The sequence below is a fragment of the Ylistrum balloti genome, unplaced genomic scaffold, assembly GCF_031769215.1.
Source record: "Ylistrum balloti isolate Yb309-2 unplaced genomic scaffold, AGI_CSIRO_Ybal_v1 Utg370444, whole genome shotgun sequence".
Taxonomy (NCBI): Eukaryota; Metazoa; Mollusca; class Bivalvia; order Pectinida; family Pectinidae; genus Ylistrum; species Ylistrum balloti.
The window spans coordinates 710,921-737,604 of NW_026782296.1; the positions used below are offsets into that span (position 1 = coordinate 710,921).

At 34.0% G+C, this 26,684-nt stretch overlaps 1 protein-coding gene across 1 annotated transcript in view; it reads left to right on the forward strand.

Moving 5' to 3' along the window:
- LOC132554771 (uncharacterized) overlaps nucleotides 1-26,684 on the forward strand; it is a 47,036-nt gene that overhangs the window by 4,979 nt on the left and 15,373 nt on the right. Inside the window, exons 2-41 of the mRNA XM_060219082.1 lie at nucleotides 350-511; nucleotides 2,646-2,736; nucleotides 3,651-3,797; nucleotides 4,123-4,314; nucleotides 4,558-4,655; nucleotides 4,972-5,141; nucleotides 6,070-6,194; nucleotides 6,491-6,589; nucleotides 7,726-7,870; nucleotides 8,442-8,540; nucleotides 8,866-8,988; nucleotides 9,502-9,823; nucleotides 10,274-10,438; nucleotides 10,953-11,040; nucleotides 11,334-11,477; nucleotides 11,679-11,870; nucleotides 12,429-12,526; nucleotides 12,858-13,027; nucleotides 13,564-13,787; nucleotides 13,918-14,062; nucleotides 14,541-14,639; nucleotides 14,913-15,035; nucleotides 15,739-16,057; nucleotides 16,300-16,458; nucleotides 17,101-17,188; nucleotides 17,709-17,852; nucleotides 18,125-18,316; nucleotides 18,628-18,725; nucleotides 18,973-19,145; nucleotides 20,133-20,257; nucleotides 20,682-20,780; nucleotides 21,588-21,732; nucleotides 22,046-22,144; nucleotides 22,813-22,935; nucleotides 23,562-23,883; nucleotides 24,221-24,385; nucleotides 25,030-25,072; nucleotides 25,339-25,485; nucleotides 25,734-25,925; nucleotides 26,113-26,210. Of these exons, the coding sequence (XP_060075065.1) occupies nucleotides 350-511; nucleotides 2,646-2,736; nucleotides 3,651-3,797; nucleotides 4,123-4,314; nucleotides 4,558-4,655; nucleotides 4,972-5,141; nucleotides 6,070-6,194; nucleotides 6,491-6,589; nucleotides 7,726-7,870; nucleotides 8,442-8,540; nucleotides 8,866-8,988; nucleotides 9,502-9,823; nucleotides 10,274-10,438; nucleotides 10,953-11,040; nucleotides 11,334-11,477; nucleotides 11,679-11,870; nucleotides 12,429-12,526; nucleotides 12,858-13,027; nucleotides 13,564-13,787; nucleotides 13,918-14,062; nucleotides 14,541-14,639; nucleotides 14,913-15,035; nucleotides 15,739-16,057; nucleotides 16,300-16,458; nucleotides 17,101-17,188; nucleotides 17,709-17,852; nucleotides 18,125-18,316; nucleotides 18,628-18,725; nucleotides 18,973-19,145; nucleotides 20,133-20,257; nucleotides 20,682-20,780; nucleotides 21,588-21,732; nucleotides 22,046-22,144; nucleotides 22,813-22,935; nucleotides 23,562-23,883; nucleotides 24,221-24,385; nucleotides 25,030-25,072; nucleotides 25,339-25,485; nucleotides 25,734-25,925; nucleotides 26,113-26,210 (5,952 nt within the window). The remainder of the gene's footprint in view (nucleotides 1-349; nucleotides 512-2,645; nucleotides 2,737-3,650; nucleotides 3,798-4,122; nucleotides 4,315-4,557; nucleotides 4,656-4,971; nucleotides 5,142-6,069; nucleotides 6,195-6,490; nucleotides 6,590-7,725; nucleotides 7,871-8,441; nucleotides 8,541-8,865; nucleotides 8,989-9,501; nucleotides 9,824-10,273; nucleotides 10,439-10,952; nucleotides 11,041-11,333; nucleotides 11,478-11,678; nucleotides 11,871-12,428; nucleotides 12,527-12,857; nucleotides 13,028-13,563; nucleotides 13,788-13,917; nucleotides 14,063-14,540; nucleotides 14,640-14,912; nucleotides 15,036-15,738; nucleotides 16,058-16,299; nucleotides 16,459-17,100; nucleotides 17,189-17,708; nucleotides 17,853-18,124; nucleotides 18,317-18,627; nucleotides 18,726-18,972; nucleotides 19,146-20,132; nucleotides 20,258-20,681; nucleotides 20,781-21,587; nucleotides 21,733-22,045; nucleotides 22,145-22,812; nucleotides 22,936-23,561; nucleotides 23,884-24,220; nucleotides 24,386-25,029; nucleotides 25,073-25,338; nucleotides 25,486-25,733; nucleotides 25,926-26,112; nucleotides 26,211-26,684) is intronic.

The window sequence follows — 26,684 nt, forward strand, 5'->3', positions numbered from 1 at the left end:
CCGCTGATTTTATCACAATAAATGCCATAACGTTTATAAGTAAACTCTGTGTAATCTATTAGGTCACGGCGCTGCTTACGTGATCTGGTTCCAAGGGAAATAACTCTCACAAGAAATACTGTCAGGAACACAGCTATAGTTCTAGAAAAGGGACGATATGTCTTCTATTATTTCCTGAAAAGCTCATTCCTCTCGTTTGTTTGCATGTCTAGTATTTTTGTCGTTTGGAAGGATTTGAAAAAAGATTGATAAATAGATAAGTAAATAAATAAATAAATTAAAAACAAAATTATCACTTAATTATTTGGAAATATATATAATTCGCCGTTTAATCTTAATTTCATTTCAGGTGGAAACGAGTTTGAAGACATCCAGCTTCTATAAAAACAAGTCTGATGAAGCCAACTCTTTTCCCTGGAGGAATTTCACCGATCCCTCTTTACGAAGACAGTTTCGCTTTATCGCCAACAAAGGCGTCAGTTCGGTCAAGAATGAGAGCTTGTATAAAGAAGTAAGGCACACTGACCTTTTTTATGTAGCGGGTTAAGTGTCGCAAGTGGTGCCGAAATGTATCGGTAACGACAAGCTGAAGAAATCTATATATACATAAAAAGGAAATATATTCAGAAATATGAATGTATTGCTGAGTTTCAAGATTTTTCATTAATTGAGTATGTTTTTTTATGATTTTTAAAAGATTTCGAAGGATGTAACTTTTAATTCTTATTTGAGCTAATATTTGTTCATGTTTTCAGGGCGTTATAAAAAGGGTACGGGGCGGGGGGGGGTGGGGGACAATTTCTAGCTCCGCCAACTCTGTATAAACCTATGGAAAAAATATTTTTTATATAAAATTCGTATCAATATAAAGATTAAAATGTATGTTTAATTTGTTATAAACGAAAAGTGATCTCCAGTTTCTAAGTTAAGATACTTTCGATATTTTGCCGTGGATGATCTGCTGATTACTTGTGAGCACGCCGGCTACGCTAGTTTGTGGCGTCTATTTAAGAGCTATGAACCCTAGCTGTATTATTTACTGGTGTTGATTTCCAACATGTGAACAGATGTTTATAAATACCAGCACAACTGAAAACAGATTTTCTAAAATAATGTTTATGAAACACGTTTTTCAATTGGATAACTTTCATGATCAAGTCGGTGATATACACATGAATTTCTGACGCTAGCCTAAATATGCCGACAATCTTTCCGGTGACGCGGATTGTCGACATGGACATTGGAGAAATTTGTTACAACGACACGCTGAAGTGTGTCATGGAAATGTGAAGTAGGGATTACGATATCTTTGTAACATATTCCTATTATCATTTTGCTCCGCTTCAAGTGAGTTTGCCGGTAATAATAATAATAAAAAAAAAAAAAAACCGAAAAAGACAATATGAGGTGATATTCTCATTTCAGGGATCAATTTCTGTCAATAATATCACAGAATATATTGTCTATGCCTCTCCACGATGTGTGCTGTTTTGTTTGCTTTATTGAAGACATGACGAAGTTTGGGTAGATACACTAGAATATAAACAACAACTTAGACCGATAATCCACACAGAGTAACACTTTTAGCCTTTTCAAATGCCTCGACCTACACCTCGACCCGAATCTATCGACATCTTAACTGGAAAGTGGGCGTAACGTCTTCGTCAACGATGGTTGTAAAAGGCGTGTTTTGATTGGCTATTAACATTTGAGCGACCGTTTCAAACAAAACTGTGCAGTTCGTAGTTTTTCTTGCATTTCGTAGATATTCCGATAATCACATCACTTTTAGGACTAAATCATTTAAGAATGGGGATAGTTTGTTTGTTTTTATGTATAGACTGGAGATTAGATAATGAATTTCATCATTGTAACACTCGACTTCTCTCATGTTAAAACAACAAAATTCTGACCTAATCTCCAGGCTAAGCATAAAGTATACTATCCCCTTTCTTAAATTATATCGCGAATATTATCGTGACGTCATAATAGGCACAGACATTTGGTTTTTATGAAGACAAAAAATGTCATTGACAGATATAATTAAAAACTATTATTTTTTTTATTTACACGTCAGAAGTTGAAATCTAGAACACGACAAACACTTCAGCCGTTGACCTCGATCGTTTCCTGTAACGAAACTAACAGGGACAAATTTCCACTCAACTATTTGATAAGCGTGATGATTTTAATATTACTATTGCGCACTTCCGATTTATGGGAAGCAACAACTTATTCGATATTACATGGTATGCTCGTAGTATCTCAAATTTCATAACAAGATTTTGACCACTGTCGAATAAATTCAGAATAAAGGGTTTTGTGAGATGCAGGTTGGTAAAAATAATGAGGAAGTTTTACGGCTACCACACTAGGTAATTAGGTGTCATCTAAGAAACTGAAAACGCTTACCCTTCAGTAAAACCTGACCCTTTTCTCCCTGAACGCATCTCCGCGTAAATCTTTCTTTTGTTAATATTTTTTCATGTTTTATGGGGTATGAAATTGAATTATGGTTCTGTCGAACATGTCAATGTTATGTTTTTTTGTTTTTTGTTTTTTTTTCTCTATCAAACCATCCAATGATAACAACAGGAAATATTCTAATAAGTACATTGGCTGGTATTACGATTCATTTTTTTCAGATCGTTGAGACAAATTCTGAAATAGAGAGACTTTACAGCACCGGAAAAGTTTGCTTCAAGTCTTCAAATAATTGCCTGGCACTAGAACCCGGTAAATGGAGGGAAGTCACAAGGAATTTAGAGGGGATAAGAGGGGCATCGTAACGAAAGACCAGACTGTATGGAACATGTCATGTTGACATAGAAATAAAACTGAATATTATCACGTAAAAAGTATCCATGCTGTAGAAATCCTGTACTCTCTAATAATGAATTGATCTTGACCAATAACATTTAAGAAATACAAATGAATTGTTGACATTCAAAGAACAAATGAGACCGCTATCAAGTCTGGTGTACAAAAATAAATAACTGTTACACAAAGCTGATCGACGCTTTTAATGTTTAAATAACAATCAATTTGATACTTGTATGATTGTTTTCTCTTTAATAACTGTCTACTCGTTCAACTTCTCATTAATTTGACATGTTAGTCGATATCGGTTGACATAACTTTGCATGAAACATATTAAAGTAATTTACTGTTAGTTTGGTGGATGACTATGTAATGGTAACGACTGCATTTGTATGTAATATCATAATAAATAACGTTGTCATCGAGTTTCCCTTTACAGTGCAAAAGATCATTATGAATTTATCACATAATTGGCCTGTTATCGGAACGATTTCCTTTGGCGGCGCTTGTCAGAAATCGATTGTGATGTCGTAATATAAACAAAATGGCCGACTCGTGTGTCCTCCACATTTTGATTTGAAAACCTGTTAAAATGTATCTGTTGTGTAATGAAAAGTATCTTACTAAATCTTACATTTCATTGTATGTAAATCGTCTAATTGAATTTTACTTACCATGGCTCGGAAAATAAAATTGAAAAAAAAACTTTGACGGCACGTTTCATAAAATCTCAAACGGAATGAAAAAAAAAAAATGAAAAATACATTGTCTTACATATTATACATATGTATTGTATATAATTACTTATTTTGTTCTGTTATCTCTTACAGGTTTAACTCGCCTTCTGGCGAATTCTAGAGACTACTCGGAGTTGTTGCAGGCATGGAAAGGCTGGAGGGATGTCACTGGAAGAAAGATGAAGGATAAATACGTGAAGTTTGTCAACCTCAGCAACGAGGCTATTAAATCTTTAGGAGGTAAATCCATACATCTCGTGAGCCACTATTAAGTCGACATATTAACCAGGGTGTTGAGTAATATACCTGTATTACATGGATTAGTAACGAGTGATGTCAAACACAAACACCAGGACTAATATTAGATAAAAAGATAACTAGTTATCGCACTTATTTAATGTATAAATATTAAGATAAATTATTAATCACTTTATCACATTTGACAAAGTCAACAATGTTACAAAGACGATAGTAATACGTTATATGCTATTGTATCAACAAATATCAAAATGATTCTATATTCAGATGAATATAACCATTTTTCGTTCTTTTTTTTAATCTGTAGATTTCGAAAACAATGCAGATTATTGGTTGTCATGGTATGAATCTGCAGAATTTGAGAGTGAAGTTATGTCAATCATGGAACAGCTGAGACCTGTTTATGTGGAGCTCCACACTTACGTCAGAGAAAAACTCCAGCAAGTTTATCCTGACCATCCGTTTCCGGCAACTGGACACATTCCCGCTCACTTACTTGGTAAATTAAGCTTCACTTAGTTTTGTTGAAATAAATCACAATGACCAGCATTTGATTTGAACCTCTTCACTGACGGATGGTTTGTAAAGAGTTACGTTATATATCAAACTGTAATGCAGTTGTAATGCCTAAGTGTTCTGGCTCTGAAACAGACATATCGTAAAGATTCTTCGTTGGACTGCTTGTATTATTCTTCTTTTCCATTCATTTAAACTTCGACTAACTCGATATCGTGATATGTAGGTAACATGTGGTCACAGAGCTGGGATAACCTTTATGACATCATGAAACCTTTCAAGAACAAGGCTGCTGTTGACGTAACGCCAGCAATGATCGCCCAGGTATGTATGGCATATTTACAATGAAAACACCAATTACCACAAATAACATGACCATTATTGCAGTTTGGTCAGCTATGAAACGTTCCGAATCATGACATCAGAATAAATAAAATGAAAGACGCTGTTAATGCTTAAACTTTATTAAGCGTATTCAAAATTTCATTTTACTGACTTATTTTAATGAGAATAACGTGACCAAATCCATTTTCACAAATTAATTTTCATCTGTCGGAGTAACGCTGCATTATCTTGCCAGATGAGAGAATAAAAGAGTTACAAACCAATATAGCCATGAACCACGTGTCCTATGTTGTAGAATTATACTGTTGACAAAATATTCAGAGTCACTGAGGAATTCTTCACGTCTCTCGGACTGCCAAAATTACGGGAAAATTTCTGGGAGAATTCTATGATGGAGCGTCCTAATGATCGAGAAGTCAGTTGCCACGCCTCAGCGTGGGACTTCCTGAAAAATTATGATTACAGGTTGGACATTACCAAGGATATGTGAACCTCAAAATATTATCTAGACGTTAATATATATATCTATATATATATATCGAAACGAAAAAAATATGACAATTATAGTTGAGACATCAATTCAATGATAGGTCAGGCACAAATACATTGAATTACAGATGATAAATCAAAATATTATATAACATGTGAGACACCAACACAGTTAATAACATGTGAGACACCAACACAATAAATAACGTGTGAGACACCAACACAGTAAATAACATGTGAGACACCAACACAGTAAATAACATGTGAGACACCAATACGTTATATAACATGTCAGACACAAGTATATCAAAGAACATGGGAGACACAAACACATTAAATAAAATGTGAAACAACAATACATTGAATATAGGTGGGATACTAATACATTAAAGAACATGTGAAACACCAATATATTAAATAACATGTGAGACACCATTACATTAAATAAAATGTGAGACACCATTACATTAAATAAAATGTGAAACAACAATACATTGAATATAGGTGGGATACTAATACATTAACTAACATGTGAGACACCAATATATTAGATAACATGTGAGACACCAATACATTAAATAACATGTGAGACACCATTACATTAAATAACATGTGAGACATCATCATATTAAATAACATGTGAGACATCAATACATTAAATTAAACGTTAGACACTACTACATTGAATTAAAATTGTAAGACGACGCTGAGAAACGTAGTTGATTTAATTGTTAGTTGAACTACCGCGATTCGACAAAAGTGTTGAATTAGGAAAAAGTGTAACTGATTGTACAAAAGACAAACAAGTAAATACACACTTTGCAATAGAGATTTACAGCAGAAAAAAAATGCCATAAAGTTTGCATATGTACACGTCTGACATCAATGTTTCTGTATTCCTTAGGATCAAGATGTGTACTGATATAAATATGGAAAACTTGTATGTTGTACACCATGAAATGGGTCACATTTACTATCAGATGAGTTACGAGAACCTGTCCATCCCACTTCGAGATGGCGCTAATCCAGGTAGAGTATAATGAAAGACCGTTTCTACTATCGCATGCGTTGATTAACACATTCTTCACAGAAAGTAATGAAATATAAAACGTTTAAATAATAAATTAAATAACTTCATGGTTTTTTTCACTTGGGAGAGTAAATATGGTGTTTTCATGACTTTCGAGATATTTATATAAATAAACGCCGACCAATATTATATTTAATATTTGAGATATTTAATTAATTTGAATTGGTGGAGTAAGTGCTTTTCAGGTGTCTTTAGTTGCAAATATCTTTAGCAATCTCTTTCCGATATTTTGTAGGTTTCCATGAGGCTGTTGGGGACACCATAGCGTTATCAGTAGTCACCCCCGAACATTTACACAAGATCAAGCTTCTTGACCAAGTGGAGAATGATATAGGTCAAGTCCTAAACGATAACTTATTTTAGGTTCATAACCAATGAAATGTAAAGATAACACTATCATGGAGAAGTAATGCTTGTAGAGAAAAACAAGAAAAGCTTCCGTAGATACCTGTTGAGAAAGGCTTCCATAGAAACCTGTTGAGAAAGGCTTCCATAGAAACCTATTGAGAAAGGCTTCCATAGAAACCTGTTGAGAACGGCTTCCATAGAAACCTATTGAGAAAGGCTTCCATAGAAACCTGTTGAGAATGGACCAATGCAATCTGTATGGTAAATGTATTTTTGAGGATTTCCTTACAGAATTGTAGTTTGATATTTTTCTTAAAATCCGCTCTTAAACTGCCATTGAATGCAAAGTAAAATCGACGACCTTCATCCCGTTTTCTGATAAATATGCTTCGGAAATCAACATCAATACAATTGTTCTCCAGGAAACGTTTTTAAGCGATGTAATGATAATATGTGGTATACATATGTGTTGTATTACCCAAGGGTTTGGTTGTCTCAAGTGACAAGTAGCTCAAATATAAACTTTTAAAGTAACTAACGTAAATGATGCAACAATGTTTCAATATTTGTAACAAATATTGAATACAAATATTCAGTAATAACGTTGACAAAGTTATTGAAAGAACTTCGATTCCCAAACAAACCAGAATTCATGTTAATCCGTTTCGTTGTCATTCAAAATTCAACGAACAGTCTTTTTTCTACTCCCTTATCACTCAACCTCTATGTAGCAAAATAAATCTATTAGATGATTTATTAAAAAAATTGTCTGACTCTATAATGTATTGCAGAATTAAAATAATGATTTCGACCATTTTAAGTTGCTGTTTTCAATTTTGGTTTTGCTGTGTACTGAGTGTTGTTGGCTGTCTAGTTATAGTATATAGTATATTTCAACCAAGGTTGTTATGATCTCTGTTGAGTAGTGGCCTGAATATAACCTTATGCTTTAAAGAACATATAAACTATCCTCAATATATTGGTTATAAATTAATCTCCCTGAATCGACTCTAAAGCGCGAGATTTCGTAAATGTTATATAAGCAGCTCAAATTCCGGAAATCATGAGCCAATATTGCATGAACGATTTTGTTAAAATATTTTTTTTTTGTACTTGAAACAGAAAGTGACATTAACTTCCTGATGCTGGTTGCGTTAGGTAAGGTCGCATTCCTTCCATTCGGCTTCTCTCTAGATAGTTGGAGGTGGGGTGTGTTAAGAGGGGAAACACCTCCTCATCAATACAACTCTAAGTGGTGGGAATTACGGTGAGTAATGAAAAGAATATAGCTGATGATTTATCAGCTTGCGACATTAAACTGTAAGTAGAGGAATTACGGTAAATGACACTGCTGTTAATTAAAGCTGAATTATATAAAAGGAGCACAAGTTCATCATGCAACACCTTCTATTCACAAATGCTGTAAGTTGGTAAATGGGATTATTATGGAGTTTGAAGACATATTTTGCAAGCCTGTTTGTGCAACTGGCTCCATGGCTTAATACGGAATATACTAGAAACAGAATCATGGATATATCGATGCCTCACCTAGACAGGAAACTCCAAAACACAAATAAAAACTTGTATGTAGTTGGTTCTGCTGATTTCATGCTTTAGTGGGAACTTGGATATTAGGTTCATTTGAAAAGTACAACACTTATTAAATTATTTCACTAAAGCAACAGCTCCATGCACAGCGCTTTTCGATTATGGAGATAACTCGTCCAATCAGAGCTTTGTTGCTCTTTCGAGGAAATTAAGGGTCTTCTGAATTTGAAATGCTGAATTTGGAATTTCCTTGATTAACATTTTTCACGTTCATGTTTCCTATTTCCCAGATGTAAATACCAAGGTGTGTCTCCGCCTGTGGAGAGATCAGATGAAGACTTTGATCCTGGTGCTAAATACCACGTACCTTTCAATGTTCCGTACATCAGGTGAGAAGTGTATATTGCTGATAAAAGTGCTATTCCACACTGAAATCACCTCAATGACACATAGTATGCTCTATTTAGTTAAAAATGGAACAAAATAGCGTCGAGATTTAGTATCTTGAGAACATGTACAGATTAGAACGCCGACTTACATTTATTAATATATATACAATGTACTGAGGACATATGAAGAATTCTTGGTTACACGTGTTTGAAAAAAAAAATGTAATAGTCTCATATACTAAGACAAAAGTTTGATGATATAGTATACACCTGCATTAACATTGCCCAGTTTCAATTGATATTAACATTGCTGGTTATTTCCCAGGTACTTCGTTGCATTCATCTTGCAGTTCCAATTCCAGAAGTCATTGTGCGAGGCTGCAGGACACCAAGGTCCTCTCTATCGCTGTGACATATATAACTCCACTGCCGCTGGTGACAAACTAAGGTATGTGCATGTTATAAACACTAAAGGTGAAAAAATCCAATTTTATAGGACGTACACAAAGGCCGACTATCGACGAACTCAATTTGATACGGATGACAGGTGATAGACTCAGGTGCGACAGATGACAAACACAAGTGTAGAGGTGACAAATGTAATTGATTAGAGGTACGGTTTTTCATATCAGTACAGATAGCATACCAGGGCGGCATTTGATGTCCATTTGATTGACAAACTCATTTGTATACTACGATAAACAATAATTACGGATGTCAATTTCTTCTTTTCTTATTGTGAACTAAAGTATGTTTATTTACTGAACTTAGTATGTGCAGCAACACACATTAATGTGTACAGATGGGAAGCCTGGATGTTCAAAGAATAAATGATGTTTTATACATCAATCTTATTTGTGACGAAACTACAACATTTGCTATATAACCGTTGTTATCGATTAAAAACGATCTGACAAAGAACATTTAGTGAAAGCTGAATCATTATCATCTTATTTTATAGAGAACTACTTGAACTTGGTGCGTCCAAGCCTTGGCCTGATGCATTAGAAATGATGACAGGGCAGCGGAACATGGATGCAAGCGCCTTCTTAGAATACTTTCAACCATTAACTGACTGGCTAAAAACACAGAACAAAAATAAGCGATCTGGATGGATGGATTTGTCGTGCCCCTCGCCGACGTCGGGTTTGATCGACAGCGAGGAGGCAGGCTGGGAGTTTCTGAAGCAGAATGATCAAGCATTTATTACTGTGTTCTCCGAGATGGGGAATGCTGAGTGGGCGTATGCAACCAATATTACCGATTATAACAGTCAACTTAAGGTAGATTGCTTTACCCATGGTCATACATTTAGGATAATACGATACCGTAAAAAACACAAAAGTATAAAAGATTTCTTACATTATAACAAGAATTATTGAAGCAAATTGTATATGGTGTATCGTAGTAAGACAGGGGGCTTGAAAGCAACATGCGAAAGTATAGTTATCAGGCAAAAATACAACTAATTACATACGTATGGGTGTTTTAGTAATAACTCCTAATTTGTATTTTGATCAATGCATGACTTTCTACATTGTGTAACGCTAGAACGACACCATTCATGGAATATACAGCGCAGTATAGTAATTTTATAAAATTAGACGATAAACTAAATAGTTTAAATCATTGTTCTTAATTCATTCGGGTCAGTTAATCGAATACTTCTACAGATGTGATTTCTCAAGACATTGGTTCTCACTAAAATTCTTACGTATTTTTGGATTTTGTAGGTGGAAAGCAATTTGAAATTCGCAGAGTATGAAAAGGTAGCCGTTCGGAATGCAAGTATGTTTGATTGGGAACGCTTTCAAAATCAGACATTACGACGTTTGTTTAAACAGCTTAATTCCACAATTGGCATAAATTCCCTTGAAGACAAAGACAAATTAGGAAAGGTGAGTTATATTTACGAGGAACACAGCTGAAATGTCCTGTCTTTCTTTATGAGAAATTTCGTAAATTTGATGATCTGCGGCACTCAAAAGGCACACGTATCTCATAACGTCGCTATATCAGTTATAAGTTTCTCGGAATATCATAAATATTTTCATTCAAGTAAGATGTTACAGTAAAAATAAGAACAGGGAGCAGATTATTTATTTCCCAGGATATAGAAGATGTTAAATCACATTAGCCAGTGACATATGCCTTATTGTATGCATGTATAATGACAATGTTTACAACTTATCATCAACTTCATATGATGAATGTCACAGTATGCAAACGAAAACAAAGAGCGTTTCTTTTCCTATTTGCCCGAGAAAAAATAAATTAAATTTTTTCCTTTATGTATATTCACAAACAATCTCCCGTGTACAAAACGATAATTGATAAGCTAAGATGATAATATTCTAGCTGTACACATTACATATCAGCAGATCCTAAGCTTTTAATACGTTAATATTTCAGTACAATTCAGTAATCTCCGAAATGAAAGCTATCACTAGTAAGGCTAATGTTTGTCTGTCAGATGGGCAATGTCATCAGATTATGCCAGGTAAGCTAACGAGTTAATTACTCTCACCATATTTAATACAATTGAGACTGGTGATCGGCATGTTAACGAAATGTGTGCGTTTTGTAGCATTTCTTACATTTGCAGTCGTAGATGGTATTTTGTAAAAAAAATATCATCATTCTATGTATTTTTTGGGAATCTCTGACAAAGAATTTTTATGCGCAGTTTTAATTTGTGACAGTGTAACATGTTTTAAGAGATAGTGCCAACATATTTTTTAACTTCAGAATAATAAAGATGAAAACTGTCTTTCGTGCCTGTTCCCTTTATAGGTCTCACTGAGGTGTTTGCCGAGTCCCGTAACTACAGTCTGCTTACTGAAGCATGGGAGAAATGGCGGGATGCAACCGGCCGAAAAATGAAAGATTTGTATCAGGATATGGTTAACATAAGCAACGAGGCCTTTACACAACTAGGTATTTCACACAGATTTCATAAGATGAACATAGATATCATGACGGGGAGAATAGACTGTCGAATGAAGGATCACATTGAGTTTCATTGTAGACAAAAAGTGATGATGTACTCCTGGTATGATTGGCTTCATTTAAATAGTTTGATTTCATATATTTTAAATTTTATTTGAAGTTAACATTGATGGTTTGTTTTGAACATAGGATATGAAGACACCGGGGCTTATTGGAGATCCTGGTATGAATCGCCGAAATTACAGGAACATTTAAAAAACCTATTAATCCAGTTGGAGCCCTTGTATAAAAATCTGCATGCTTATATTCGACGAAAGTTACGTACCTTTTACGGAGAAGAACACTTCCCTTCCTCAGGACATATTCCTGCCCACCTTTTTGGTGAGTCTGTGTGTTTTAACAACTGAGGAAAGATATTTTTGTCTCTAATATAGTACATTCCCTTTTCCTCCAATTCCCTGACTTAAGTAAAATCAAACACCAAACATAAAACAAGGTTGTTATTGTGTTTCAGCTGAGAAGTTAAGATCAATTTTGTTGAAATTCATAAATCAAAACCAGCACCACAAAGCTGCAATGATAATAACTTAAAAATGTTTAATCAAAGAAAGCATTATTGCCAGAAACCACGTGTTTTTTATTTATTGCTATAGGGACGGCGACAGTGCAAGGTTCAGGATTGCGATTTTCTGTGACAGAATTCTTCTCTGAGTTTAAAGCCATCCAGAATCATTGCATGTTAAGCTGCATTATTGAAAATTGAAACAGTAATATGATCTATAAGTTCATGTAAGTGATATTATCTAAAACTCTATTGAATAATTTACCTTTTACTTGACCACGTGTTTCTGCCACCTTCTTCCTGACACGTGTGTGTTATATGAGATGTATGAGGTAGGGTTTTACACGGTCTTCAGTGGCACATATTTCTGTTTACAGGAAACATGTGGGGACAACAATGGAATAATATATACGACCTTGTAGAACCTTTCAAAGGTAAAGCCAGTCTGGACATTACAGCTAAACTTAAAGAACTGGTGAGTTAAAGATAATTAAACATTAGTGTATCACAAATTGTTATTACTTTCTAACATATATATGTGCATATGCGCACCTATATCGGTAATGGGATAATGCTTTGTAACTTTTTAAAAAAAGGTCACATCAGTACATAACACCTTTGAATGCAAATTTGAAATAGTAGATTAGTAGAGCATCATGAAGCTGTTTCGTCCTTCTAGGACTTGACAGTGATGTTAGAGGAGGTGACTGAACTTACAACAAGACGGCCTGTCTATACGATTTTTATGATTAAGAACGTTCTTTTCCTGGATCATGTTTAATTCAGTTGACGACGTCATTTTACAGGATCTGAAACCGTTGAACCTTTTCAAAGTTGCAGAGGAATTCTTCACATCTCTTGGTCTCTTGGAGATGCCGCAGTCATTTTGGGAGGATTCAATGTTCGTCAAGCCTGACGATCGTGATGTTATGTGTCATGCGTCTGCATGGGATTTCCATAATGGAAAAGATTTCAGGTAAAATAAATTCGCATTTCATAAAGAAATACAAACATGCATGTTCTTCTAATGTACCAAGGGGTATATCACTGGATTCAAAGTCTATAATAAGGGAGTTGCTATGTCACCTTAGATTACTTTGTCAAACGTTAGGGTCAGTAGTAGCTGTTGCAACTTGAATCTTTTTTTAAAGCAAGGTACTAATTAATGTTTTGTGTCTGGGGACGTCTGTAAATTATAAAACATAACAGAAAATAACAAAGTACTAGTTGTTATCTCATCATTATATATTCTGCGTATATATCCAATATTGACATGAACTGGAAATAATTAGAGGCGAATTAAGAAAATAAAATTGATTGAAATCTCAAAGCCTCTCTGGTTGGTATTCATACTCAATATGAGTGCAAACTGAAGTGTATGGAAACTTAAATCACGCTTCGGGAAGGTTGTTATTCCTATGACGTATTCTCATAAAGACAATGATGTGATAAATCATACACATATATCGACTTTGAGTCGTAAAAGAGATATTTGTACACTTTTTCATGTAGAATCAAGATGTGTACAAAGGTTGACATGGAGGACTTAATGACTATTCACCACGAGATGGGGCACATTCAGTACTTCTTACTGTATAAGGACCAACCGATTGCATTTAGAAAAGGAGCTAACAATGGTTTCCACGAGGCTGTTGGAGACGTCATGGAACTCTCCGTCTCGACACCAGAACATCTTCACAAAATTGGTTTCCTTGAAGACGTTGTACAGGATACAGGTCTGTAGCAGTACTTGTAAAGAAACCCTCTCTAAAGAAACATAATGAACATAATTCATAATTTTCTCCTGTGTAACCATCGAAATGACGTTCCTATTACTGTTATTTGAAAACAGATTTTTTTTTTCAGAAAACGATATCAATTTCCTAATGTCTATGGCCCTGAAAAAGATCGCATTCCTCCCGTTTGGATATCTGATTGACCAATGGCGGTGGAGTGTGTTTAGTGGAGAGACAACTGCAGACCAATATAATGAAAAGTGGTGGCAATTGAGGTCAGTTAAACTTTACGTACCGTTTTGATAGTGTTAGATACTTGTGTACCATCTTATCATTAGTACGATATTTTATACATCCTATTTAGGTCGATCTACCATTGCAAGTAATCATCCGTGATGTGGAAATTTGAGCTTCAACCATATCTATTTGTTATATATAAATATAAACAAACAAACTAACTAAAAATAGACCAACCAATCCATTTGTCATAATTCTGACGCATCTGTCTATATCTGTGTTGTGTATATCCTTCGGATAATCCTCTGGGATATGTACATATAACAATCAACTTTGGACTATTTGGTATTTACCGGTTGAGTTGCTTTTTGAAGTATTTTGATTATGCAATACGAAGTAGCGGAAAATCAATTTTATTTTGCGTTCCAAGGTTCACAAAATCAAGCGAAGTGAACATGTCGACGTCGTAATCATCATAAGTTTTATTCAATGTACTGTTACTTTTTTACCTAACAGGTGTAAACTACAAGGAATGTCACCTCCAACCTCCAGGTCTTCAGATGACTTTGATCCTGGTGCTAAATACCATGTCGCGTCAAACACTGCCTACATCAGGTGAAAGGTGTATTGGATGTTTAGATCAAGGGTCGATATTGATGGTTGTAGCCATATTGAATTTCATATTGAATTATGAACATTTGAGTAACGAGATCAACAATATGTTATTGTTCTTTTAAGGCCTTATTTATTTGTACACAAAAGTGTATCCGATTATAATATATCTAAGATGTTTTAAATGGTTCGCCAATAGTGTAAGCATTTGAATACTAATTCTTGAAAAATATTTTAACTGACAATGATTTAATTTACTTCGATTATCTATTTCAGGTACTTTGTTAGTTTTGTGTTACAGTTTCAATTCCATAAAGCTTTATGTACTGCTGCTGGGAAAACAGGACCATTGCACCGCTGCGATATATACCAGTCTGAAGAAGCAGGTAAACTCTTACGGTAAGCATAGTAACCACAATATTCATAAAGGATAAACAATAAGCACGCGATTGAATCTGGAATCATAAAATTCTTCAATAAAAAGTGGCACAAGAAAGTCTTTTGGCTTTTTCTTGACTTATTTGGTAATGACTAGTAAAATATCATCATTACAAAGTATGTTTTTCCTAACAAACCAAATGATGTCTATGCAAAATTTGCTGCTACCTCCCTTATCAATAAAAACATTAGATGAACATTTTCCAATTCTAATGTGATCAGAGTAATTTTAATTAAATTACATGTATATTGATATTACATATTTGGTTATATAGCTGATATTGATTATAATTTTTTCGATATGTCTTTAATTTGTTCATGCATTTATTTTTTTTATAAATGTTTCTAGTGTAAAATACCCTGGAACGTTCTTCATTGACTGCACTTGTCAAATGCCAGTTGTAATGTCCTAATAGAGACAACGTCGTACGTAATGTGTTGAAAATTGCGCAACAAAACTGCTGCCTCATTTTGATTTTTGCCTTAATATTTTCACTTTAACACTTGCCGAAATGTAACTTTTTTGAGTTATGTGATGGAATTATCTTCAATTTATTTTCATTTCACATGCGGTTTCATGTAACTAGTCACGAAGTTGTAATCTATAAAAGTAAAGAATTCTAAGGCTCTCTTCATGAAATCTTGTATAACTTTTGATTTACAGAGATATGCTTGCACTTGGTGCTTCACAACCTTGGCAAGATGCTATGGAAAAAATTACTGGCCAACGCGAAATGAGCGCTGAACCACTCATGGAATATTTTAAGCCTCTAACTGACTGGCTGATAGAACAGAATCAGAATGATACTGTTGGTTGGTTGGATGAATGCCCACAAGAAAAACCCGAGCTTATCAACGATGCTGAGCAAGCCAAGGAATGGCTAATGCTTTTTGACAAGGAAGGGCAGAAAGCTGATGCGTATTACATGTCAGCCCACTGGAACTACGCCACAAATATCACTGACTACAACCAGCAGAGACAGGTTGATATGGCCGAATGGCTACTGTACTTACATTGTGTAATTTACAAAGGTCATATTTATTTTGATCCCACTTACTTCTATTGAATGTATATTATTTTTAATGTTAGCATTTGCATAAGAACTCGATTGTCAGAGTATTACATATATATATAGCGCAAAATATGATTTGGTTCAATATCAGTTTTATTTTCTATTTGTGATCTTCAATATTACGGATTAAATTTTCAGATTTTCTCTTCTAGGTTGAAGCAAGCTTGGCTAGATCAGACTTTGGCAGAAGTGCCGCCATTAACGGCTCAATGTATAACTGGAAAAACTTCTCTGATCCGATGATTAGGAAAATATTCGCCCTGATTGTTGACCAGGGTACCTCTATAAAGGACAAAGAGAAAGCCAAGGAGGTACAGTAATGTTGCAAGAACGATTCTTCATGATACGAAAATCTTTGCTATCTTAATTAAAATGAAACAAATATGATAAGTTGTGTGTTGCATGAAACTTCTACATGCTTGAACGACATATTTCAATAGAGTTTATATCACAATATAGATTATACTTTAGTGAATCAGTGGATTGTAGGAAATTTGTATGAGTAAAATAAAAAAAAATGTTTGGGTAGTACTCTCAGTTAAATGACTTAGTGACGTAGAATTGGTTATCATTGTGAACTAATGCTCATAGTAGATGTCATAATAAATCAAATTTCAGAGGCAAAACGTTTCTGTGATGCAACTGCAGTGTAAGACATACATTTTTGTAGAGTAGCCGTAGTATGGGTGGTAGGTTTTGATAGAAAAAATACATACTGACAAATCATCATTATTATAATTCGGTATTTTGATAGACGCTTCCGTTTTAGCTAAAAAACTGTTATGTTTTCGAAATCCCAAATACGGCTAATGTCTAATGTCTTTGTAAATACTTCCATTTTTAATCTTTAAAATTGAAATTTGAAAGTGCACGCTCTCGACCACACCTGATATGGAAAGACATATTAGAATGATTACTATTAAGATAATAAACACCCAAATTACTTATCTTAGCGCAGTAACCTGATGGCAGAACTTGAGTCCATTTATGCAAAAGCTCAAGTTTGTCTTACAGAAGACCAATGTCTGGAAATGGATCCAGGTAAGACATTTACATACATGTCAATGACACCTGCCAGTTACACCTGAATTGTTACCATTAAAGCCTGTCGTTAGGTTCAGACACACGGTGTTTAGACGTAAAGGAGTATCGGTCGTCTCCGATTGCGATTGCATATTTTTAGATTGTCATGGTCTGATAACATATCAGTTTCTCTAAAAATGAAAAAAAAAAGATAATTGACCTTCAGTGAATCAGCAAATCCTTTACTCTGTACAGTTTATATTATAAGCATTTGGATTGTCTTGATGTCATATGACAATATTACGATAATCCGTCTTTTATTTAATACATGGATGCCAGTTGTTCATATTGCAGAAAATGTGTGATCGTTAGTGTTTCCATTTGTCCACCTTAGGGAGAGGGCTTAAATAGACTTTAGCCTGTTGACAGTTACCCAATGATTTTTTTTTATAAAATCTGTAAGAAACGAACTTTGAGAGCAAGGTTCATAATTGTAGTCGCTTTCCCTTCATACTAATGCGTTTTATTGTCTTTACAGATTTAAAAAATCTGATTGCAACTTCAAGGGACCAGGCAGAACTTTCACAAGCTTGGAAATTATGGCGGGATGCGACAGGTCGCAATATGAAGGACAAGTACGCTCGATTTGTGGAGTTGAGTAATGAGGGAGCAAGAGAGAATGGTAACATTTTGTGACGTACGGTGAAGGACCATTAGGAGTAATTTACAATCTAACCACTGGTACATTGTGTACATCAGTGATCCATGAAAGAGTTAACTTAAATTTCTTTTACATCAAAATGAAAAAACAACATCAAATATTTATTAAACAGAGTAATATACTACATGTGTATATGTAACAATGTCTTCAATTTCTCTTCCTTTGGTTATGACAAAAGTCACATGTTTTTGGTGAGTTTGATGGTACATTTATACCTCTATATTGGTATTTAGGTTACAGTGATACCGGCGAGTACTGGCGTTCGTGGTATGAAACACCAAGTTTCCGTGACGACTTGGTTGAATTACTGGATAAGCTACAGGTGCTATACCTTCAGCTCCATACATACGTTAAAGGAAAGTTAGTGGAATATTATGGATCAGAACATTTTCCACGGTCAGGCCACATTCCATCTCATCTTTTAGGTAGAGTATAATGGAATAGATTTTCTAACTTATACCAATAGCAATCAACACATTTGTTGGTCATTATAACTGACCTACACAAACTTACTATTTACGACCTTTTTAATGGACAACAAAACAATGAAGTTGTATTGAATGAAATATGAATATCTCTTTCTGGCTCTTTTCACGAGACATTTTATGTATCTATATTTTAATTCAAATTCATGTTGAAACATCCTATTGTACAAAACTTTACATTACGACTCTTGAAGTTTTCCCTTTTCAACAAAAACATTTAGATATATCAATATGTTTTGATTTTAATTTAGGTGACATGTGGGGACAGAACTGGAAAGACATTTACGACATAGTGCAGCCTTTTAAAGATCAAGCGGTTCCAGATATTACTAAGGCCATGTTAGAAAAGGTAACTGAGTCAGAGACCGCCTGAGTTGTTTGATGATTGCACATTCACTCTTCTGTGATTTGGGGAAATTTACTGAAGAACAGTTGAAATGTCAAGTAAATTCACACTGATAAGCCCTTCCATCCCTAACAGGAAAATACAAACGAAAATATGGTTCAATTAGATTTATTTTTTCCTCAATATAACAAACAATATATATCAACATAATTAATCAGAAATGATATGTGTATTATTTTCACTTTTCTAGAACATTACAGTGAAGCAAATGTTCAAACTTTCTGAAGAGTTCTTTGTGTCACTCAATTTGTCTGCCATGCCGCTGTCATTTTGGGAAAACTCAATGTTAGAACGGCCGACGGATGGCAGAGATGTAGTATGTCATGCGTCTGCTTGGGATTTCGGAAACGGCAAGGACTTCAGGTACCGGCTTGTATTTCTTGATATTTCAATATACCGTTACATCGAATGATCGAAGACATGCTTATTACATTTAACTTGTTGGGTGTTATTAATAGCGATGTGAATATCTATGCTCTGAAACAAACAAAAATACAAGATGATTGCTTCTTTTGTTGTTATTAGTAATGATAATGCCATTTCATTATTAAAGATATCTGTAAAGATGTTCTGTGTCTCTATTTTTCAAATAAACACTTACCATTAGATGCAACTGGCACCAATTTAGATCCACTTTGATTTTTATTCATGAAGGTGCTACAAATACACTGAACTACTTACGTATATCATTTATTTCCTGTTCATTCAAAATATCTATACCCTGTCATTGCCTTAGGATGTTTTATTTCATGATGAAATGGCTCTTTTTAATATGGATGAACATTCTTTCAAATTTGTTCATTAAAAACAAAATACCAAAACCGAAGAAGCTTTGCTTTAAGTATTTAAATAATGCACACAGTTTCCTCTAATTACAGAGTATTCAAAATAGAATGTGATTTAAGTGTATCCGAAAATGTCAATAATAAGGGATTTCAATTTCATATGATGTCACAGTTTTTTCACTAATTGGGTACGAACAGGATGTCCCTTGCATTCGGTCATTGGTTATGACGATTAAATGATGAAAACAGCAACACGATATTCTAGTAGAGCATCATTACAGTAAAACTTGATCAAAACTATATTTTGGTCGGGTGTTTTAAGACGTAAGGGGAATATATACCTAGATGCTACGTTTCATAAACTTATATGAAAGTAGTTGAATGTGAAACTAAAGCGAAAAAAGGGAGCGTCACATTATATTTCGAACTGATGAAAACTGTTGACAGTGATGTAAGGAAGATCCATTTTTCGCGAACAGTAATAATTCCAACTACAATCCATTGTGAATGAATGTAAAATAGTGGAAATGAACGTTTTCTCTGTTCATTTGTAAAATATTTTCAGAATAAAAATGTGTACAGATGTATCGATTGATACGTTCCAAGTTATCCATCATGAAATGGGTCACATCCAGTATTATCTGCAATACAAGCACCTGCCATGGGTATTCAGAGCAGGAGCAAATCCAGGTAAAAATCTGATTTTTACCCTTTTCTTTAGACATATTTTGTTTTGAAATACCATTAGTTATCTAAAACAAGATGTGTGCAATTATGAATGATATTATTTCATGATAAAATTTATTATAAAAATATTGAGTGAAAAATGGTGTAAGTTACATATCAAATCAATAATATAATGTAATTTACATCTTTCAAATATTAGATATAATTTTGGTCATGTTATTCCGGTCATTGGGTCAAAACCTTACAATATTTTTTTTCAAATTTTAAAGTCAGTTACAGACGTTATGCTGTAGTTCGTGATTTGTTATCAAGACATTTATATCGATGTTTGACATGTCTGTCAAATAAAGATAAATTGCCGTCTCTATCGAAGTTTTATTCATACGACTACAGATAAATATCTTCTTTTATATATATATATTTTCAGGTTTTCATGAAGCTGTAGGTGATGTTATGGCTATGTCTGTTTTAACTCCAGCTCATCTCAACAAGCTCGGTCTACTGGATACGGTTGAAAACAATTTTGGTAAAGTGTAGATTTTCAATTTTGCAAAATAATATGTATACCCTTAAATTTCGAAATCAAGCCGACCACAAACATAAGTCTGTTTTATACATAAGGAACTTGCATTTGCATTTTAAAAGAAATTAGCCTAAGTTTGAATTGTTTTGAGTTTTGAGGGTATTTGAATGAATATCATTTGAAGATAGCAACTTAAAATATAATTTATTTCTTAGATATTTTATGTGTGTTCCTATTCTTAAGTTTCAACTTAAATTCTAACATCCATTATAAATACCTTACAAGTTATCTATATGAAATACATTTATGCAATTAAATCATAATGATAATAATTAGTATTTAAATATTGTCATTTCAACATCTTGCCAACGTACTTGATTTTATGTCAACAACCATTTATCAAGTTAACGGATCATAATTAGGATTCTGTATTGTATCCTCTAGAAAGAATGGGGGACCTCACAGATACTTTGCAATTTGATAGGATCTTTATTGCAAATACAAAACAACACGAATTTTGATGATAAAACTCATATGCCATATGTTTTCGAAGATAAATTGAATATAGTTTCCACTTTATCCCTAACGCATTGCTCTTCGCATGATAACTGGTGGTTTATATTATAGTATAGTGTAGAATTCATCATAGCAATTTTTTGTTTTACATATGCATTTAAAAGTTCAATTTGTAAAGATGTAATGTCAGTATTTATCTAGTGAAATTAAAGTTGATCGTGGAAATATAACAATGGCACTACCAATGTGCAAGCCAAATGTACAATCGCACTGATATGAATGTTTTTGTTATAGAGAGTGATATAAATTTCCTGATGTCAATGGCTTTGGAAAAGATTGCATTCCTTCCATTTGGATATTTGATTGATCAGTGGCGCTGGAGTGTATTTAGTGGGGAGACACCTCCAGATAAATATAATGAGAAATGGTGGGATCTGAGGTGACTATATCTGCAGTATAAGAGACGAAGTGTTTCAAACTATAGCCATCTTATACTGTGTATTATTATGTTGATGGTTTCATGAAAAAAAAAAAAAAAAAACAACAACAAAAACAAAAACAAAAAAAATCTAACAAAACAATCCCCTAAAAACAAAAGCAAAAAAGGTTTTTGGAGAAATAATAACACTAACTAACTAACAAATGTTGAACTTTCAAAATTTGAAAATATGTCAATATTTGACACAAAATTAAAACTTATTACCTTAAACTAAAATGAAATTAAACGGTCAGTTTATTGGCATTCTTTACAGGTGTAAATACCAAGGTGTTTCTCCTCCTGTCGCACGAACTGAAGAGGACTTTGACCCTGGATCTAAATACCATGTACCTGGTAACACACCCTACATAAGGTAATTGGCAAACAGTCCCGATTTAAGATCCCGCAGTTTAGGTAAATGCTTCCACGATCCAAAGATATTATGTTTTTTCTTAACTCAGCTGGCCTGAAAGGCAATATGATCATACGGTATAGTGCAGTTTCTGTCGTCCGCCGATATGACTGTTTGCTGCAAATGGCTTAAGGTACATATCCGAAAGTCTTCTCTTTCATGTATGGATTACAGGAGTTGGTCCTTAATAAGTCCAAACATCAATTTTGTGTACCCTGTGGGCCCTCAGTTGGGTGTCAAATGTGAAAAAAAAACTGTCTAAATCTTTTTAGCGAAGTAATATCAAGGTTTAATCCAAATTTAGTCTGGAATATCACATTCAAGGTTTGTATATTCACACAATCAGACAGAATCATTTCGTTTCCTGTATACAAAACATTACTATTACCACAAGGTTGTTTAAGTGTTCGCTACAGGCTTAATGAGCATCTTGGTTTTTATTACTTTACTACCGCACTATAACGTGAAAAGCGCCTCAGGTGAAGCCTTAACAGACTGAATGGAAACGTACGTTAATATCATATACTAGATTGACTTTACAACTTTCATGTGATGTAAACTATTTTCGCCCCCAAATTGTAAGACAGGGCATATTATCTGACATTTAATCGATTCGTTTTCTTGTACAGGTATTTCATTAGTCATGTGATAGAATTCCAGTTCCACAAGGCCCTCTGTGACGCAGCCGGACACACAGGTCCTCTTCACACATGTGACATATACCAGTCTAAGGAAGCTGGCAAAATTCTGGGGTAGGTAAACCTTACACTTGGGTAACAAATACCAGACTAAGGAAGCTTGCAAATCATTGCGGTGACTTTTTACTGCTTGTGTGTAACAAATACCAGTCCTAGAAACTTGGATCTGACTGAATATTCACCGCTTGCATGAAAAATTTAATAGCCCAAAGAAGCTAATAAATTTATTTGGCGAGTATATGGTGCATCTAGTCGTCTTTTGTCAATTTTCCAATGTTTCACTTTGTTATAGCATTTAAGGATCAAAACACGTGCTATCAGAATAGAAAACCAGGCAAACAATAATGGTTCATAGTTTAGGAAGACATTGAAAAGAAGATGTATTCTTGCCGTATAACTCACTTTTGAGTTTTTGAATGATCTAAAATAAAATATTTTCGCGGGTATACTAATAACAGCAGTCACCGTCGATAGAAAATAAAACATTGCATGCTACAAAAAACACAAATTGTCTCTTTTAGGACACGTTATTTTCAAGTCATCTTGATACCTGTGAACGTGTCCTGGAATCAGATTTATATAAGAACTGGAAATTTATGTTTTTGCCTATGTCGTCAATTCAAAACGGATTTCATTTGATAAGATTTAACTTGAAGATTTGATTTCGCACATTTATACAGTGACATGCTTAGACTAGGATCATCGGAACCTTGGCAGGTTGCCATGGAAGCAATCACAGGTCAGAGGTCAATGAGTGTGGAGCCAATCATAGCTTACTTTCAACCTCTTATTGATTGGTTGGCTGCTCAGAACGTTGGTAAACAGACTGGATGGTTGGACACGTGTCAGCTTCCACGTTCAAGCCTAATAAACGACGAAGAGCGTGCAAGAGCATGGTTGAAAAATTACAACGAAGAAGTTGAACCGAAGTATCATCAGGTTTCGGAACTGGAATGGGAATATCTACACTATCTTGATTCTTCGAAGGCTAGGACTGATTTTGTAGGTTCTTAAAAACTCTGAAATACATAAAGTATTGATAAATTATTCCTACAGAACTGAACTTCGTAGATTAAATAGTGTAAGGAATGAGTCTTGATTAGATTTTATTGACGAATGATCCTAAAATATAAAAAAAATACATAGTCAAAAATAATTAAATGTGACTAAAATTTTCTCGATGACATAGAATTTAGAATGACCAGATTAGTGCATTTGTTTATTAAACTCTCTCTCTCTCTCTCTCTCTCTCTCTCTCTCTCTCTCTCTCATCGTCTACTGACGAACAATCTTTGAGATATGTATGATAGATGTATAGAACAACTTTATGTTTTTTTAGGAAGAAACTCGGAAGGTCTTAGCAAATTTCAATAAACAAGCCTGGTTAAATGCATCTACATTTGATTGGGAAGATTTCCAAGATGAAGAATTGCAACGTCAGTTTCGATTTGTAAGGGAGAATGTTGGCATGGATGCTCTAGCAGATCCAAAGAAGCAGGAAAAGGTTATACAACTTTATCTTTTCGTTTCCAGTTATTCACCAATGATTGCATATTCATATCACTAATGATCCAATAAAATTCAAAGTAGGATTTAATATAAATGTTTTTAGCAATAAAGTAGAGTAATGTCATGTATATGGCTATATAAAGTTCTGTTTTTGATTTAAAACAAAAAAATATTAAAGGATGTACTTGAATGATTATGTGTTAGTATAGTTACCATTTTAGTTTGATCTTCGTTATTCTAACTGTAAAAAAATAATAATCCGGAAAAAAACTTTCAACTTCCTTTTGGGGACACTGACGTCAGGTAAACACATTGGAAAAACTAGCACTCTTTTTCATTAAGAGTCTGACGAAAATGATAATAATGTCTTTCAGGAAGTAACTTAACAGTTTATTGAATCCGATTGTCATTCAAAACATTTTTTGAAACAATATTTCCCATATATTCCATTTTGGCAACTTTTTTCGTTAATTCCATGAATTAATTTCACTAATGAGGATCAAATAATATGAATGTCCTTAGTTTGCAATCAAAGACTTGAAAATTATATTCTGATCGTTTGCATTTGTAAAATACGTAGACGGTTTTCCAACGGTTGCTTGCATTACAGTAATTTTATGTAAATTCCATACTTTACAGCTTCATACCCTGATCAGCGACTTTAAACTCTCAACGGCTTCAGGTACGAAATAAGAAGATACTGAAGTACGGTTAGGCAGAAAAATAACAATAGTTTAACCTTAACGAAAAGCTTGCATCATTCATTCTAACTAAAAGATAAGATATATGTACATTGTACCCTGTTGATATTCATTAGAAACATCAAACATTAATATAGCTACTCGGTACTCCACCAGGATGTGTGAACAATTATCATTGAAGGAAGTTGGTGTACATATCTATCACATATACCTTTTTTATAGATAAAGTTTTTCGTATTTCTGACAGATAATTTGAAGAAGTCATTGGCTACCTGTAGAAACTACACCCAACTCAATACTATATGGCAGTCTGCCCAGCGAACTGACCTTAATAACGCCACGAACAAATATGCAGAGATTGTCGAACTCAGCAATGAAGCAGTTAGGGAGTTGGGTAATCCTAAAACTTTATTTATCTAAAATACATTACTTATGTGAGGAACAAGAACAGATTACATAAAACATTTGTATGATAGGATTTTATGTACTTAAATCTTTAAACAGATTCCATCTAAATAAGCGTTTTCATTCTGCACTGCTATGTTTTGACATTTGGCGAATCCTCAATCCAAATTAGTTATTGATGGATTGTATGCAATGTAACTTAAGCGTCACATGCTATGTTTCTTTGTATGACCTCAGGTTTCATGGGTACAGTCGAATTTTGGAAAAGTCGTTATGACAGCACTACATTCCAGCAGGACTTGGAGGGATTGTGGAAGCAAGTGAAACCGTTATACCAGGAATTGCATTGTTTTGTCAGGAAACAGTTGAGAAAAATGTATGGAAGTGAACAATTCCCGTTGTCTGGACAAATTCCAGCTCATATTTTAGGTAAGATATGGCGCGAAAAATGTCCAAATTACAAGAACAAACACCAAGAAAATATTTTTATAACGAGGCAAAGATAAATTTCTTTCAATTGACATTTAACATTATCGTCAGTAAGTCTTTAAATGCCTGAAATAGTCAAACCTTTTCTTTTGATTCATATTTTACTTTTGAAAATTATTTGTTTTAGGGAACTTGATGGGTGATAATTGGGAGAAACTATACGACGTACTGATGCCGTATAAAGACACAAGTGGTGCTGACATAACATCAGTTCTGCAAGCAAAGGTAGAAATGGCAATTCCAGAATATCTCTACAAGTCAATCGTTATAATTTTCCATTAATTAAGTTTTTGGTCTTGGCGTAGCTGAAGTTAATGTTGATTAATTTCTAAATGCAAAAGTATGCAATATTATTTAAAATAAAGTTTAAACAGTTATAACTTATGTTATAACATTATTTCTTGGTGGTTATCGGATTAAAGGTTATTTTTTAGCAAACTTCAAATTTAAGAATGGAAATGATGTAGATATAACTGAAAATCTGATTTTGTAAACAATACTAAAAGACTAGTCTGATACATTCTATGCTCCTAGAATTCTTATTTAGAAGTATATCCGATGCTTCCTAGACAAATCTATATCAAGGATTTTACAAAAACACACAAATGAATAGCACCATTTAATGCAGCTAGAAACAGTAGAGTTTAACTAATTTGAATTAAACTACATCACACAGCTGTTTCGTCCATCTAAGGACTT